At 35.6% G+C, this 19,213-nt stretch overlaps 1 protein-coding gene across 1 annotated transcript in view; it reads left to right on the top strand.

Annotated features, from left to right (window-relative positions):
* Nucleotides 1–19,213, top strand: part of MALRD1 (MAM and LDL receptor class A domain containing 1) — a 239,387-nt gene that overhangs the window by 174,035 nt on the left and 46,139 nt on the right. Inside the window, exons 33-35 of the mRNA XM_039549861.1 lie at nucleotides 12,644–12,919; nucleotides 16,161–16,286; nucleotides 18,305–18,371. Coding sequence (XP_039405795.1) covers nucleotides 12,644–12,919; nucleotides 16,161–16,286; nucleotides 18,305–18,371 — 469 coding nt within the window. The remainder of the gene's footprint in view (nucleotides 1–12,643; nucleotides 12,920–16,160; nucleotides 16,287–18,304; nucleotides 18,372–19,213) is intronic.

The following is a 19,213-nucleotide window of genomic DNA, read 5'->3' as shown; positions in this document are numbered from 1 at the left end:
AGAGATGACCCAAGTGAAATATTTGTGCTTATGGAGATCTTCTACTGGAAGAAGGTAAATCTCAGTACAAAGTCAGTACTGAATGGCAGTCCAGCTCTTTTACGCAGTCAAGTTACTTGCTAGGCCCTATTTATCTGCAACTCTTTGGGAACTTATACCTCTAAATAGTACTGCTTTAAGTAATTGCTTAAGTAATTTTGATTTATTAAAAAATAATAGTGTTGACACTTTTAAATGAATATTTGGGATGAATCTTGGGTATAAAGAGGAGTGCAAATATCATGTGGTGCCAGAGGCTCCACAGTATTTGAGAAAACAGTATTTGCTTTTCCACCATCAGTCATGCTTATCACCAGTTCATTTTTAATATTGCTTACTGAAATAATTAATTTGAATAAAATTAATCTGGATGCGCTTCTGTGTCTATTCTTCTACTTTACCTCTCCTTATCATTCTTTCCTTTTTAATTTCTGGTTTTAGTCTGTTTGCTCCATAGTTTATTTCCTGCAGTTGCTCAACACTATCTGAAATATTTTCCTCCTTTACTTCTGTTTTGTGAACTACTTTTTATCAACTTTGATCATTTTATTTTAAAACCTTTTTTTACTTCTGCTTTCTTTTTATCCATTCCCTTCTTTATAAAACCTTTTTCAAAAAATGTCATTTTAGTCTATAAACTTAGCACATGAGAAAGGACTGTCACTGTTACCAATTTCCCACCACACCCTCCTGCAGCTTTCCTTTCACCTGAAAAATTTGTCTGCAGTAGAAAATATTATTGTGTAAGGATACACTGGAAATAAAAGGGCAATTGAAATAGTGCAAAGCATTCGGTACAGACAGGACATGTCTTCTCTAATACTGTGTCATCTGACCATGGTGGAATTGTGAATATAGAAAGTGCTATTTCCCAGATGCTATGGGTTGGGGCTTTTTCCTGATGTTGTCATAGTTCTTGACTTCACCACACAGGTTACCAACAAAAGGATTTTCCTCTTAGGATCTGAAGTACAGTAAAATTTTCAGTGGTTGTTGGCAGCTTTCACTTAGGTGAAACATTTGCTTTAACATATCAAAACTCTTCCAAGTCTCCCCATTGCTCTGTACCAAAGCACAAACTAGACCTTCTGTAAAGGTTGTATATAATCCTTACACTGAGCAAGCTTTCACATATTGTGAAAAACAAATAGAAGAAGCAAATCAGAATCTGTGAATTATAAGACAAGTTTTGCTTTACATTCAACCCCAAGGGTATTTTCAAAAACAAGTACAAAGGTTTTCCAGTAGCCTAAAATCTAATATCCTTCAAAAATTATATTTTCATTTTATTTGAACCATCATAAGACAGTCATGAGATATAGCAACATCCATCCATTTAGATCACCTATCCTCGTTTTCTAGAAGAGACAATATTGTAAAAACTGTGTGACAAAGGAAATTATATTTCAATCAAAATTTAAGATAGATATACTCAGAATTTTTGGTCAGCCATGATAAGTAAGTAAGAAAAAAGTGCATCTATCAATATAACCTGTCTCCAACAGTTCTGAATGTCAGGGAAAGAGTATAAGGAAAGGGGAATTATACGTACTGTATTAGCCCTATACATTTGCCATTGCCAGCCATTTGTAATTCAGTCTTCCTGAGCCATATGTAGTCTCAGAATAATATCCTCGGGTTTTTTGTTTCCCTTTGAACATGTCTGTTCCCCTTTTAACACCAGGGAAATTTTTCTAATATTCAGAAATGAAATTAAATGCTGCTGCTTATATGAATCTTGGCTTATATTCATGAATAGAAAAGCTGTTCAGTGCTTTCTTATTTGGGTCTTGAAATGTATGAAACTTTTATTTAAACCTTGGTGAGTCACTCTTTTGTGTGGTGGGTAGGATTTTCTTAAGACATCCATAATGTGGAAATGTCACAATAGATGCATGCCCAATAGATGCAGACCAAATCCTGAAGTTCCTTCAGAGTACAATAATTTGCATTGACTTCCAAACAATAGCAGAATATAAGCAATATCATAACAAAAAGTTGTCATAGGTGGAGGTTCAGGCATCAAGATGAGAAGGAAGGTGTCCCAAAGGGCCAGAGCTATAGATCATTCTCTTTGTTCAAGGTGGAAGGAAATGAACTGGCATCTAATTTAAACTCTGTTCATGAAGTTTATAATTTGAACATAGCAGAATGAAGGTAGATTCTAATACTTTTTATTGAATAATTTAGTAAAAGAATAGTGGCTCTGAAAACTATTTCCATATAGCTAGATAGCAGAAAGAAAGAGAGTGGTAAAATAAAAATCTATGTAGATAATTACCTGATAATGAGCCAAGGTTTTCAAAATCAGTATTAGTTGAAACTACTCTAATTTTAGATATGTGGTGTCTTGAAGGTATCTAATTTTCAGAAAAAATTGGGAGCAACAATTCTTTAGAAGTGATTCCCCTTGAAACTTCAGATAAGAACCCACAAAGCAAAGGTACATATATGTGGAAATCCTAGTGTCATGATATCTTGCCTAGTTATTATTTGTTTCTCACAGCATATATTCATAGAATCACAGAATATCCTGAGTTGGAAGGGACCCACAAGGCTCATCGAGTCCAATTCCTTGCCCTGCACAGAACCATCCCCAAGAGTCACATCGTGTGCCAGAGAGCATTGTCCAAATGCTTCTGGAACCCTGTCAGGCTGGTGCTGTGACCGCTGCCCTGGGGAGTTGTTCCAGTGCTCAACCACATATTGAGAATTTTTCCTCCCTATTTTATCTCTGCTTCATGAAACACACTCTTTGAATACCGATTGTTTATAAACATTCCCTGCTTTTCCTGCCACAGACTTCCATTTGCTTCAAAACAGGGTCTGTGTGCTTATATGTAATGACATAATCTTTAACCACATTATGAATACTATTTTTCTCAGAGCTCTCTTTTCTTTTTCCAATACAGAGATGAGAGATAATTGAATATTTTTGTTTCTCTGTGCACATTATTCAGATATATCTTTGGATGCAGAATTTCTTATCTTTATGAAAAGTTTTTCTAAACAGCATATAGCTATGGTGTCCAGATATTTGAAAACTATTTGATAACTACCTTGATAACTACTTCTTACTACATAATGTTATCTACCTGACAAATAAAAAGAGGATGAGATAAAATAACCTCTGTAATTTTGAGTACTACTTTGGAAATATCCAAACCGTTTTTGTTTTCAGAGTCATAAAATAAAGAATCCTGAATTGACCAAAAAACCAAAATATGAATTGGCCAAAATGTTCCTCCTGTGCAGACCCTAAACTGGCAGACTAGCAATAAGCTGTCTTGAATTAATACAATTTTTACAGGTGGAGACTCTAAAATGAGTTACGTCCCCTTAGTTTTAACCCATCCCTTTCCACCAATAAGGAACGAATACAAGTAGATACGAGTGAAAAAATAACCGTTTACCAACAAGTGGAACAGCAAAAGGCAAAAAAAAGCCCCAGTAAATAACCACTAGATACAAAATTGCTAAATCTCACAAATCCTACGGGAAAAAAGAGAGACCCAAAATGCCAGAAATACCCTTCCCAAGATGGCGACAGTGTAGTTTGAAACACAAAGGGAAAGTCAGCTCTCTCCGATGTTGGGGAAGATTAAACAGGAAAGCCTTATAAATATGATTGCCTGACAAAAGATTTTGGGAATATGAAAACTACAGGCAACATCGAAATGAAAGCCACTTTTGAAATACCAAGTCTTAGTTACTGAACAACTGGAAAACAATGGTATGGCCACTGAAGGTAATCCCCTCTTGATGGAACAATACCCTCTGCTTGCAAACAGGTCCAAGGGTCAGAGCAGACCCTACTAGCTCAGCAGAAGGGGTCCAAAGAGTAGTTTTTAGAAGTTAAGATGTAACACTCTATGGTAATATAAGAACTCTTATAGGCTGTATGTAAATGCTATAGGATTTGTATCTTGTATTAGATTGGTTAGTGACAATTAGAATATTCAGTACAGAAGATGATTTATTGTATTGTAACCAGGACTTCAGACATTCCTTTCCTTACTACTACTTCCACTCCTGCTCTTACTTCCACTCTCGCTCTTACACTCTCTCTCTCTCTCTCTCTCACCCACTTACTCTCTTGCTTTCTTGGGCCTGCTCAGAGCTGAGTCTGGCAGCTCTGAGCAGTGCCCCAATACCCACGCCTTTTACAATAAACCCCATGTGTCCCAAGACCTGCCTATAGAGATCTCTCCATCTCCGTCCCGACCGAACCCACCCGTAACCTACACTCCCCAAAATGGTGCTCCCCAGGTGACCACATGGTCTGGGAGGCAAAGGGAGAAAAGTTGGTGCACAAAAAGAACCTGCCCGGGAAAGCGGCAGCTTATGGAGCTGGATGGAAACCCGCCAGCGCCTGTGGGGTCAGCTCTGCTGCCCACCGCTTGCTCCTGCCGCCCACTGGACCTGCCAGTGTTGGTGCTGATGTCCTCTGACCCACTGCTGTGTTGGGGAGGGGGGGGAAATCCACTCTGTCGGTGCTGACATGGGGTGGCCCAGCCCCATGGGACCAGCAAAAGCTTCACTGCTTATGGAATTTGCAAAGTTCACTCTGAAGACAGTTTCTAATTGCAAAATGCAGTTTTTCCAAGTTGCTACAGTGGCAAGCCCAGAAACCTGCCCAAAGCAACCCCTTCCAAAGGGCAGCATCCACCTTCAGCAAAATGCACTAGGCAAAGGCAGCCCCCAGCTGCCCTGCAATTCTGGTTCTGGATGTGCCAGGGGTTAAAGAGACAGTAACAGATAGTAATGAAATACAATGACATTCTGGGTTACCCATGACAGAAGCATTACAGGCGAGCTAGTCAAAAAACTAAACAGCTCAGAAGCCGTCCATTTGCAGGTAATTTTATATGCTCTCCAGCACTTTTTGCAGATCCCATTTCATCACAAGAAAAACATAAATGACACTTTTATCTAATTAAGAGACAACAACCCAAAAAGTAGAGCAGGTGTTTGTGTGAGGTTTGTGCAAAAAAATAGCTGAGTGGCGCAGAGAGAATCTTGCTAAGGGGTGAACATTTGTGTGTCCCCGTGTGTCCATGTGTGTGAATCTGTGTGTCTGTGTGTTTGTGAGTGTGTCCATGTGTGCCCATGCATGAAGCATCACAGAAAATTCTGCAGCAGAACAGGAGTCATTTGACAAAGCCTTAGCTGGAGTCAAAGATCAATCTCTGAAACTCCCAGAGCCTGAGTGCTAGAAATACTGGAAGGGTTAACTGCCTGAGCTTCAGTGTTAGATCATGGGGAAAAACACTGTAGAGGAGACTTAACTTCTGATTTCTTTAAGCTGCAGAGCCAGGGGAATCACTGTTTGCTTGTCTTCTCATTCTTGCAGTGAAGCAGAAATTTCTCTCACATTGAGTTTCTTTCTCAGGGAGAGAGAAAGAAGAAACTCAGGGAGTTTCTTTCCTTGAGGGCAGGAGATGAGTCATGGGGGGAGCTCTAGGGGGAGGCTGCTCACAGAAACAGAGGAGGGGAAGAGGAAAGCAGGATGAGTAGTGATAGAGGACTGGATATACCAGGGAAATTTGTGAATAGTTTCTTTAGTCAATTAGTTTTTCCCTGAAACCAATCACTATATGCTTTAGATCTGTGTTGCTTGGCAGAGATAGGGCGTTTATGCATCTTTAAAGACTAAAAATTGTGATCTAAGGCAAAGTACCTTAGAGAGCTTCTTCAGCCTGTTCTGGTATCTTCCAGTGCACAGACCGAGCTGGCATCACTTTTGTGATCACCAGTTTTGATCACCAAAACTTTTTGTGGATTTCACAAAAAAGGAACTGGGAATAATTTTAGGATAAGATAATTGCACTATATAAACTAGAATAATTATTGGCAATTCCTAAATGCAATTATATTTTGTATGTTTAAATTAATAATTATACTATCTTCATCCAAACCCTTCAGTTCCTCTCTGCCTTCTTATAGCTTGTCCAGAATACCAAGATCTTCTGAAGAAAGCTACATGACTTTTGGGAAATTAAAATTATTTGGATTTATTAATAGCGTATTTAAATAGTCTCATTAATATTGAACCTCCAAACCCTATCTCTTTACACCAAAAAATCTTCAAATCCCAGAGATGATATTTTGCCTTGCAAAGTTCATTCATAAAAATCAACATATTCCCTCGGAAGAATGGAGAGAAATAATATTTGGGACTAAATGGTTTCATGATACTATCTTAAAAAGAAGTAAATTCTTAGATTCTTCCTTGTGTAAAACTTACTCTTCTCCTCAATAAGTCTCCAGCTCAGATTTATCTCAAAAATTATATCCACTTCATTTTGTCAAAGACTAAAGCCTCACAGCTTCTCCAGTTTGTCATTGCTCCTAATAAATAAACAAACCAATAAATCCATCACATTAGCAGGCATAGCTGGCAATTCCCAGATTGTTCTTAGCAGAAATATGGCAAATATTGCCATATTGCTGTCACAGGTAGTCAGCGTGTTCCAGCCAGAAGCAGTAGTTCTCTGAGTGAAAACTAAATCATAGCTTGACTTTACTGGCAGTAAACCTGTCTGTTTTCCATTTTGTTTGTATGTTAGCAAACTGTGATCATTTAAAATAAATTCAGCACAGACATATAAAAATCTGAAATCATTGGGCCCTGTTCTGCTTTTTTAAATTCTGGCTTTGTTACAGGGTCTCTGGGATCCTTTCCAGCATGCTGCCCCATACCTCTGTCTTCTCATGAAGGGAAGAGAGTTAAAGATTGAATTGGCCGGACTCAATTTCCTCATTTTTTTTTGTCTTTTTAAAAGCTTGGAAATAAACAGCAGAAGTTTTATTGAAACTGATAAAAACCCATGGAAAGATTGTTGAAGTATTTGAACAATTTTAGTCCATTAATTTTTGTAACAAGGTTGTTTCTTTGCAGCCACCTTGAATGCATTGATTTCATTCCCTGATCCGATGTTTACTGAACAGAAAGTGAGGACTGACATCTATTTCAAATTAATTAATGCACTGGATTGGGCCCATAATTAATTTATACTCTTGTCTAATGAAATCTATTGGAGGGAGTTATTTTTGACCTCTTTTAGCTACAGTTAATAGGTCCACCGTTTTTATTAATTTACTGTGTAAATTACTTATGCAAATAGATCAAACAGGTTGTTAGTTTTCAAGGGTCTGATGCAAGGCCCATTAAAATCAGCATGAGTTATCCCATTTACTTAAATGGACTTTAGAGCGATCTCCGGTACAACTGAGGTAATGCTGCCTAACAGCATATGTGTTAACTTTATTTCATGCATCCTGGTGTTGACTCTAATGCCAGTGCCCACTAGTCTTGACTAAAATTCACTGTTACAGGTAATATATAAATGGGGACCTACTCTGCACCAGAGATCTTAGTGCTTGAAGAGAAAGGCAGAAAGAGGAGGATAGCCTGGAGGTGTTGCTTCTTTCAAACCGAGCATGTTTGTGTGTTACTTGCTGTCATAATGACTGTGCAATACAAACATTTATTTTATATTAGCATTCAGGTAATAGCAGTTCTGTGGTTTTCTGCGGCTGAATCCCTGTGATTCATGGGCAAAATATTTGCAGTGCCGACCTGTGAAGTTTGCTTTATGGCCAGGAAACAGGATCATATGCTCCATGACAAAGACAATAATACAGCAAAGCATAAGTGTACAGAAAATGTTCATCAAACAACAGTAAGCCTTTAACAAATCCCTATCCCACAAATATATAAATACATCCTTGACATGGAGCACTTATTGACTTAACATTTTTCATATTGTAAAGGCTCCTTTCTCCCAAGTCATCAGCTCATGAGCTCTATTTACCAAATTATTATCATTATTATGGTTTGATGGTTGACACATTGCAATAAAAATGTATTTAAAAGCACTTGTTTGATCTGGCAACAATGAAATACAGATATCTAAAGAGGTAGTTATTGCAGTTCATGAAGCAGTACATACCAGATTTTATTTGCTTTAAACACTGGTCTGACTTTTATGTTTTTATATCTACCTCAGCTACTTAACTTCTCTTAAAAGTGTGAAGGTGCTTGTGAGGTAGCACTTTTGGTCCTTAGATTATAACTCAGCCAGCACAGCTGTGTGAGTAAGTTTTAAAAGACATAGGACCAAATTAAAATGTCATGTTTTAGGACCTAATTAAAATGTCTTTTTTATGATATACAAGTAGATGTTATATGCACATTTTTAAACCTTTCCATTAATTTTGGTTATTTGCCATATGCAAGGTAAAAAAAAGTGCAAAATAAAACACTGAGTGCAAAGTAAAATAAATAAGGACATGTACTCAGCTTTCTACTTAAAAAGTCATGATTCCTTTAGCTATAATGGAATATCAACAATTTACTGCTGTTTTTCATGCGGATCTAAATTCAGGCTCAGTGTTTTGCAGTGAAAAGGTTATTTATGCTGAAATTGTTTTTGTTTAGTTTGCTTTTCATCTGTGTGCAAATACAGAATTCTTGAGGATCTTTAGTCCTGCTTTTTAGTGGTCATGCAGACTGGATACAAAAAGTTAAGCTTTTATCCTGTCTTCTTTAGAACTCATCATTCAGTAGATTTATATCCAAGTACTTAAATAGTTTCAGACACACACTGGTTTTTAAAAAAGCAACCTGTATAATATCTCCTCCACTCCTGAATATGGTCTGAAAATGAGAGTCACACGGCACTCAGGAGATGAGCGCTGCCTTGGGAACATCTTTTCTGCATTTGGGAAAAGGTGAGGGAAACATTTTCTTGGCATTCCAGTATTAGGCAATTGTTGAATTGAACGATATTGAGTGACAGAAACAATGTGCGAGCCACAAACAGTCCAATTTGCATTGAAAAGGCTTCACTTCAGATTCTGCTGTTTAAATAACTTTCATATATACCTACAAGAGGAGAATATAGAATTCATGGATATGCATAAGTTTAAAGTTAGTTTTCATTGCTAAATTGTGCATGTACTACTGTGTGAGTCAGCACATGGAGAGTGTTTATGAAGAGTCTCTCATTAGTGCCAGCTCATTTTTCACTGCAAACCACATTGCAGTGTTAACATGTTAGTTTAATTCTTCACAGTGGCAAGAAAACAGGATGAATATTCTCACTTTTTAGACGGAAACATGTCAGTAGCAGATACTGCAATGATGAGTTTAAAACAAGTAATTACATAGATGGTAGCTTTGAATAAAAGTAATTAGTTTTGCATTAAAGTTGCTTGAGATTTCAGTTGGAATTAGTTAATGATTTCCTACATTTGCATATTCTTAATTAGTTTGTTTTGAATGTTAGCTATGTACAAATTAATGTTTTTATAAATTTTCAAAATTTTTACCAGGCATATTTAATTTATAGTTAAGAAAAGCATTTATAAACTACTTTATGTAAAGAAAATAGATTGAACTTGGGAGTAGAGTTTTGGCAGACCATGACAATAATGACATCTTATAGGATGTCATCCAGAGCACAATTTTCTATTGTATCTGAAACCAAACACGTGTGAAGTAATGAACTAATTAACATATAATGTGAGTTAATAAGCAAGAGATACGCTTATGATCTTTGAAGTATATTCTCATCTCATGCACTGTTCTAATCTAAAATGATTTTACTTATTTCAGGGTATGACTTTGGATTTTTTTAATGTACTGCAAACATAAACCAGACTTCAATAAGACCCCCTGGTCTCAATAAGACCTTATCCATAACTTAACCTGAACACATCTTTGCAGCCCTCAGTGAATATTGCACACTCTAACACAATTGCTATGCAAGTCAGGAAGAACTTCATCCTACAAATTATTTTCTAACAACCAGAGGGAATAATGATAGAAAACAACAACAACAACAACAACAACAACAACAACAACAACAACAACAATAATAATAATAATAATAGAAAGATAATCATGCCCCATTCAAAAAAAGCATTAAAGAATTTCCCTAAATACTGAATTTAGTACAGGATTATTCGCATGCATAAGTTCATCATGTGATTGGGACCATAAGGCCAAACTGATCAGTGTTACAAAAGTCTGAAAATAGTTTAACACTCAAGACCAGATTCATAACAAGCACTGCATTCAAGATTTTGAGTTTAAGAGGGGATTTCAGTTTACAGAATAAATTTGGGTAGAAACATGCAAGTAAACATATCATGAACAGGAAATTAAACTGGGTCAGAAATGCTCACAAATTTATTAGAAATGCAATCTTTCCTGCAATATAAACAGGCAACCACAGGAAAGTCAAATGTATTGTAACTTGTCAAATGTGTGGGGTTAATTTCCATAGTATCAAGAACAAACACAGAAAAACTAACAGAGGTCTATTCAGGGACAAAAGAATGTGCATAAGCAGAACTGACTGCAGCTTAAGTCATTTTCGCTGCCTAAATGCCCCCTAGGCACTGTGAGGACAGGGTCAGAAATAACAGATAGAAAAAAAATAATATCAAATATAATCATACTTTTTTATTTTTTCCCAGCGCAAGTGCAAACTAGAAATATGAAAATTTTTTTTTTACTCCACTTTGCAAGATTTGACAGCACTAGTTCTGTATTAATGGAGAGAGAAATATGTTCCCCAACGACATTTCATCAGTATATTGGCAGAATCATGACCTTATATACAGTTTTTATTTGACAAACCAAATTCAAACATCTTTATGGGCTACTGTTATTATCTGATAAAATATGGGACCAAAGTAGAAAAAAGTGCAAAATTTAGAATACTTTCAATTTGTAAAAAATCAATCCACTATGTGATTCCAATGTCTATAATCAACTATCTAAAACCAACTTCCATAAGCCTTTTGAAGCAGCATAAATAATTTTTTTAGACTAACACATTTATAAAACACATATGAAACCACAATCTTTCCAATCCCATGTAAATGTACACGTCTTTGAGGTATCCATGGCATAATTCTGAATACAAACAGGAGAAAAGATCACTAGGTTATGATTTTCACTGAGTCAATATCCATTTTTGTTATTTTATGTTTACATTATATCCAGTGTATTAAATACACTTTGCTAGTAGAATGATTTAATTTAATAAAATTAGGTGTATGAAATAATATCAGGAATGTTCTATTGTATGAAGCTTTTCAATTATTATGTTTTGATATAAACACAACATGAAAATCAAAAATTTCTAATCTAGAGAAGGTCTATGTTAGACAGAACTTTGAGCTCTTTCTCCTTGTAGCTGCTTCACAAGCAACCAGATGGTAAAATACTGCTGGTACTCTGTTTCCCTGAATGCATTAGCAGTTCATTTACTTGTACAAAATGCTTTTGTGACTTATGATTGAGGTATCTTTGAAACTGAGCATGTTTCAACAAAGTCCTCATGCTGTCAAACCCCAGCCTGGTATTGCAGAATGCACAAACATACTGATATGACCAGTGGATGAAAGGTCACAAAATAATGCCAAAATCCATACACTCTGTAAGAGTGTCATGCATTAATGCAGCAGTAATATTTGACATCTGAGGTCAGAGAACAATGGTTGTTTCAACCATTTCAAAAGACAGGATGAAATCCACCCATGACTTTTGTGCTAGTCTCACTTGCCTCAGCCCAAGTCAACAGCAAACTCCTCCTGTCTTTTACAGAGGTAGTGACATTAATTTATCATACCTTGTCTCTAATGATCATATTATATTTTTTACTCAGTTGCTGCAAATTGACCTAGAAAAGATTAAATGTATGGTATGGAGCTAAATTCTGGAGATTATACTCCTTTCCCTGCACATAAAAAGTGCAGGAACCCATCACATTGCTTCCATGGGAGACACTGATGCCATAAAGAACACAGCATTAGCATAGCCAACTCCTTAGAAATTAGTTTCCACAAATAGATCTTATGCTTCTGCTGATAAAATCAGTTGTAATGGTTTTCATAGGAAAAAAAGAAGGACTTAGGTATCTGGGACAATTTATTTATATACATGAAGCTTTTCCCAGTATTTTCTTCCATCAATGCAAGTAAGTATGGATTTTATTTTTTTTTTTTTTTTTGGTCAGCTGTCTGAATTAGTTAAAGTTTGAAATTCTAAAAACACATTTTTATTTACTTGTACCCTGGAAACCTATCTAGGATTTTTAAATTTTTTTTTTTAAATTCTCTATCACATCAAGCTAAGCTAATGATTCAGAGTGATAATAAACTAGATCAGTAAAAAATTTTATTGTTGCTTTATAAAAATCTTTTTCCTTATTTAACTTAAAATTGCAACTGAGGGCTGTTTTAAGGCTTTCCAGATACAGGGTTAAAGGCAAGACTTATTAATACTTTGGTATTAACCCTTCTATGCATACATGGCAAAAGAAGTAATAGGATCAAAATAAATGCTGAACTTGAGCTTTAGAAGCAGAATGCTGCAACAACAATGGAGTTAATATGAGACAAAATGTTTTTAATACTCTGTTTTGCACTTAAGAGCTGTGTTTTTATACAGGTTGTGTTCCTTTTATTTAAAGAGTTTAGTAACCAAAATCAGTTGCATTCCCAGCAGTTCCTATGTCTGTCTCAAAGGCAGTATGAATGACTACTGAAAGAAAAGAATCACTAAACATTCCTTTTCTTCTTGTAGGAGCAGCTGATCCACACCCTCCAACTTGCAGTGGTGACAAGTTCACATGTGCATATGTGCAGCAGTGTCTGTCCCTTGCTGCGCGGTGCAACGGGGTTGAAGAGTGCATGGATGGGAGTGATGAAATGAACTGTCCCATGGAGATGCCTACCACCACGTCTCCGGGCTCCTGCAAGGAAACAGAGTTCCTGTGTCCTTCTCAAGGCTGTGTCCCATCCCTCCTGCGGTGTGATGGTGTGCCTGACTGCCACCTTAGTGAAGATGAAGTTGGCTGCCGTAAGTTACTTTCATTGTTGTAGTTACGGCAATGTTACCTTACCTGCCTAAACCAGTGATGTTTTAGGAAAGAAAAAGAGCAACACAGTGCAGTTTAGTGTAAAATTCATCATTCCCTTGTCAAAAAAATTCCTATTTGTATCACATATAACGCATTAATTGCAGAGACACTTTACATTTCTAAATAATCTTGCTTATGCATTTTAATGTCCTGGCTATCAAGTTTGGCAAATGCTTAAAAAAATTGTGGTTGTGTTTCTGTTAATATTAGCAAGCATTGCCACATTTTTCCCTAAATCAGTCAGCTGCATTTTCGTTGCCTCTGTAACCTCTGATTATGATATGACAGAAAGGCAGACTTCTGCTGTTCTGTAATTCAATACCATTGAAGGCAGTCCTGACCTTTCAAGGATTTTGAAATCAAGTCCAGTCATGAAGTAGCAGCAACCTCTGCCCAAAGCAAGGAAAAGGGCTCACAAACAAAACACAAGACAATACGCTTTGAAATGTAACTGCAATGAGATGCCATGGAGAAACACCTGAAAAGGTAGACACAAAAGAGAGTGTCTGCCCATTTAAAAATAATTTATTAGTAGTAGATGAACTGAGGCCAAATGTTTAATTCCAGGAATTTCAATAATAAATAATTAGCTACATATAATAAAAAAGAAAGGAGGCTTTTTACATATAAAAATTTTTCTTCCTAAACATCTCATGCTGTAAAACTTTTAACATTTTTCTCATCCTTATCAGAAGTAAAAAAAATTGCTAAAATATCAGTTTCCAAGGGGTTCTTTAATATTTTTTATCAAAACTACTAAATATAAATGCAGGCTACTACACATGCCATTTATTTTAGCAAATTAGTCTACCAAACTGGCATGGATTTGGCAGACTATCTCTGTAAGCCTCTTGTTTAGAAGTGAGCTCTGTGGTTTTGCTGGCAGAAGACATGATTTTGGAGATAACTTTTATGTTAAATTCTACATACCCTGAAGACATGTAGAAATGTTGCATGTCCCTTTCTTCAAAAAACCTCTCATCATTAATCTACATTTGACCTTGTTTCATCCTCAATCTGGCCTCTGGTAGAGACCTCCATGCTGTTTTCTATTACATGCACATCCCATCAACACACCACAGAAGCTGATGTAGAACCTCAACATCTGAAAGCCAAAAGATTTCCATGATTTTCTTCATTCCCCAAAAAACTGAGATATGGTTTTGTTTTATTTATTGTATTGCTTTGACTTCTAAACAATACCCAGGAATTAAGGAGAAATTAAATCCTGGTCTATTCAGAGAACAAATATTCTCCACAGATATTTCTCACCTTTGGGGTTCCCAGTCTGAAGGAAACTTAGTCAAGTTTGTACTTCATTGTTACTCCAAAATTCAGTTTATAATATATATACATGTAAGCATTGATAGTATAAGATAGAAATATAGAAGAAGCAATTCATGTTTCTTCTCTGAAGAAGATAGTTCAGAGAAAGAAAGCAAATTAGGAAAGAAGGCAAAGCAAAAAGAAAGTGATTCGTGTTAGTTTGCAATGAAATCAGTGGAAAGCTGATTACTGTCACAGCTGGTGCTGAGATCCAACTGTGTATGCCATGAGACACAGCACTTAATCTTTAGCTTCCTACTTTTAACAGGTGAAAAGCCATAGGAGTTTGTCAACAGGGGAACATCAGAGAGAAAAAGTAAATGCCTCAGAAATTTTATTTATTTTATTGAAATTTATGCACAATCTATAATATTGAATGTTGTGCTAGGAACTCCAGCCTATGTGTACTCTCAGCACAGATTGAGAGTGGGTTTTTAGTTTTTTTGGATTTCAGATTGATTTTTTTATCTTGCTGCAGATCAAATCTACCTTCTCATTTTAGAAAATCTTCAGTTTAGGCATTACTGACGCTTTCCATTTTGTGTCCCATAGCAATTTTATTCATTAAAGTGTAACAAGAAATGACCAAAAGTGTTCTGAATTCAGGAATTCATCAGGGAAAGTTTTGTTTTGGGATAAAGACCAGTTGTCAAAATGCATCTTGCAGAGATTAAGGATAAAATCCAAAAGGAGGCCAGGACAAGAACGTCCCAACCAAACAAAAAACCATTAGTTAAGTCCCTACTAAAACCACAGTTTCTACCACAGAAATGCTTTTCTTCATGACTTAGAGATTTATGCAGACAGAATTTCCTGTAGAGTTCACATAACAGTTAGGCTGTACAGTATTATGCTAATACTGTTTTATACCTACTAATGTAATGGACTTTACTACTTGTTGCATTTAACAAGAAAATTCTGGAACTCTTTTCCAGTTATAGATATTCTATTTGGCTGGCTCTCTTCTTGCTGTCAGTTTTAGTGAAGGGTGTATTATCTCACCTATTTAGTCTTTTATTTGCCTGATTACAATAGTAAAGGTGTAAAACAAACGTATTAACATCAGTGGGATGTATACATTACTTTTCCACAGACCAACATACTTTTCCACCTGCATCATCTGATTGAAGTGCTAATAGCAATGAATAAAAAGTCATTTCTCAGTTTTCTGTAGTGCACCAAAATATATCTTTTGTAGTCCTGGTAAGTTTTAGATACCTATGGAATATTAAAAATTTTATACTTTCAAACAGGCTGTAATATTTTTATCCCTTCTACTGGTTTAATGTGCACCTGGAAAATTAAATATGGATGAAAATCGTATATTTACACTTTCATATCTTTGCTGGTTTTAGTGCCTCCATGTGCCTCTTAATATTCTTTACCTTAGCCCCAAAACCTTGGTGTCAATGTCCTTAACTGCAAAATTTTCAGCAGTTAGATCCATTGCTATGACTGTTCCCTCTGTAATGTGTTAAAATAATGTGTAAAAAATTGATTCTATCATTTTAAAACTAGTTTTTTAATGAGAGTTGATTGTGGTTTGTGATATCTTTTTTATGGGTTTTCTTTGGGATTTTGCAGCATACACTCTCAACATTATAAGTTAATATGTACTCCTTCACAAATATTATGTGGGAAAATTTGGGTTCTGTACCATCTGTGCTCTGTATTTGTTTATTTATTTAGCATCTCAGGAGTAAAGTTGTATGTCTTTGAAGATGAAGGCTTGTAGAGATCACACAGATTCAAGCTTATATCCTACAGTACGAATCAAGTTTTCTGCTAGTTTTTTTTAACAGTGAGAAAATAAAATACAGCTGATGATAACCACCATGTTACTTTTCATTTCAGCCATTAAAGATTGTTCCAATGGTTCTTTGTTATGTGCATCAACTAATCAATGTATAGCCTTCTCCCAGCGTTGTGATGGAATTGTAGACTGCATAGATTCCAGCCTTGATGAGTCTGGCTGTTCAGGTACTTCATTTTGCATAAAAATATCATTTGAAACAAAGAAAGTATAGTTATTTCCTACTGAATGTTTTGGCAGTCCTCAAACTTGACTGACATTCCTCTGCTAAAACTTTGTCAAATTATATTAGGCATGAATTTTCCTGATGAAAGTATGACAGAGATGAAAAAAGATGAAGAATAATACGTCTAGTTAACATCTTCACAAGGGGTGTTTCTTAAGGTATAAACACATTGTTCAAAAAAACCCCAACCCTTTGTAGTACACTTTTAGGACCTCCCTTGATTTCAGCCAGTTGAGTAACCCACTTCAGTTAACCCACATTGCTGAGTAATAGGATTGCTTATTTGTGGTTTTTTTCAAGTATGTTGCAAATCCAGGTTGGAAAATAAACCAAACAGCATTTTTTTAATCACAGTGCATTTGACACAATATTCAGATTTGGTTTGCAGTTGTTAAATGGTGGAGAAAGATAAGTACAGGACAATAATACACATTCAATGTGAATTAGATTTTTATTAACAAAATCTAACAAATGCATAGATAATGTTGATATAAATAAGTAAATCTAGATTCAAAACATCCCATTCAATGACAAAAAGTTACTGCAGCTCTTCCCCAGACAGAACTCTTGACCAGTTCTGTGTTGACGGTACTCTGCCAGCTTTGCTGAATTTGCATTAGCTGAGAATTTAGCTCTCTTTTTGTAATTTTTATGAGTTTTGTGATAAAATTCACAACATTTCATATGCATTGCAATAATATAGTTCATTATAATGTGTTAAATGTTTATTCACAAACTAAAAGTTTAGCAAACTCTTATTGGTAGGAGGCACAGTTTTCTTTGGGAGTGAAATGTGACCACAAGTATTGTGTTCACCATCTCTCATAGCATCATGAAATGGTTTGGGTTGGAAGGGACCTTAAAGATCACAGAGTTCCAACACCCCTGACTAGGGCAGGGACACCTTCACTAGACCAGGTTGCTCATGTGAGAGAAGGAATCATATTTCAACATTAAAAAATTACGGCTTCTATAAGAATGAGAGAATTCATACTTGGTAAATTTGATTTATAAAAATGATTTTAAATTAAAAGCAACATATTCAGAATTTAGTTCAATGTAGAAGAATATAGAACATAAACTAGTAGACTCACATGACACTAAATTACAAATCTTCCATTATTTTATCAGAAGGCAGATCTTTTAAGTAAGTAATTTGCATTCCAAAATTTAATCCTGAAACTGGAGGTGTCCACACTGAGTAACACTGTTATATGCCATAAACAATTTCATTTTGCATATATCCAAAACTCTTTAGGTCCAATTTGTATTATTACCAGTTATTTTCTTATTAAAGAAGATTGAGGGGATTCTATTTTGATTTTGAGTTTTTTCTTGCTAAAGCAATGTAAAACTAAGCTTCAGTAAAACTAAATGTGATAATGTGGAAATCCAAATTAAGGGACATCAAGAGTTTTTAACAGGATGTCACCAACTACTTAAATACCTTTTGTCTTTTAAAGCCTGATTTCCCTAGTTCTTATGAGAATATGATTCTAAGTGTTAAAATTCTGAATATCTTCAATAAAAGGATTGGTCACAAAGGAGTGTCTGTTCACCAGCCCTATATAAAAGCTTTTAATGATAATGTAGACTTAGGTACTAATTAAATATAAGTTCAATACTTTTGGATCTCATTTTACATATTCCTGTTGTTTGAAAATCAAGTAAGTGGCAAAAATTCCATTTCTGGAATCAGATGAAAATCTCAATTGAGAAAAATTTGAAGCCTGTTCAAGTGAAGCATCAGGATTTCTATAAGCTCAAGAGCACTCCATTGCTTATAATAATGTTATGACTTCACACTTGTATCACCAAGTCCAGGTCTAAAAAAAGAAGTTTTGGAAGTGCTAAGCACCAAAAGGACAGGTGTGAATATTTTACCATTTTGAAAATCAGACAATGACAAATGTAATAACAAAGAGGGGGAAATTACAATTTTTACCTTTATGTTTGCAGTTTGTCTTGAAGAATACTGCAAAAATGGAGGAAAATGCATCATCAAAGATGACATTCCATTATGCCAGTAAGTTTCATTGGCAACTGACTTTTTGCTTGACATTGGAAAAAGCTGCAGTTGAAAGAGGTGGCTTGCTCTCCAGGGACTGAAATGACATTCCATAGAAGTGTATTTTAAAATGTCTGTATGTCTACACTATTTTTGTTTACACTTAGTGAGTTAAACCACATTTTGAGAAGAATGTTATTTGTCAGATAGAATTTTCTGTAACTTTCATCTGTCATTACATGAGACAACCTGTTGGCCTGACACCTTAAGTTTTTTGTGTCTCGTGCTTCACATCAACATTTAAAAACACACGTTTCTGTGCCTTATTTGCAGCGGGTGTTGTATAACTCAGATGAGATTTTAAAGCAGGCCACATTCTCATCTTTATCTTCTTGGCAGGTATTTGGAAAAGAAAGTGTTTTTCCCTCCCCTAAAAAAGGGGGTTAAAAATATGCTTGCATTTTTTTCTGGAAATACTCTGCTGAAAAAAAATAACGTATGGAATTCTGATGTAGAATGAACGAGCCATTAGAAAGTGTCAGGCTATCTGAAGCAGGTCATTTACACAAGATATCACTTTGTTTCCCATTGGGAAATTAGAGGAGACTTTTTAAATGCAAAGAAAGTGATGGTATGTGTTATGCTTTTGTCCTTCACGTGCTTCAGTGGAGCTTGCTAAAGAGTTTACCAAATTACTAAAGAAGTGACTGTTTTATCAGAGTAACTAGTGAAGACTAGATGTTAAGGTTTATCTCCTAGCCACTAGGAAACACATTAATAAGCCTGCTTTCTCTTTCAAGTCATGTTTATCCTTTATTGGCTGAAGAAATGTAATATATAACATACTCAGAAAATATTGG

This window comes from Corvus cornix, chromosome 2 (genome assembly GCF_000738735.6).
Source record: "Corvus cornix cornix isolate S_Up_H32 chromosome 2, ASM73873v5, whole genome shotgun sequence".
Taxonomy (NCBI): Eukaryota; Metazoa; Chordata; class Aves; order Passeriformes; family Corvidae; genus Corvus; species Corvus cornix.
Note: the sequence above shows the minus strand (reverse complement) of the source record. Positions and strands in the feature narration are given on the sequence as shown.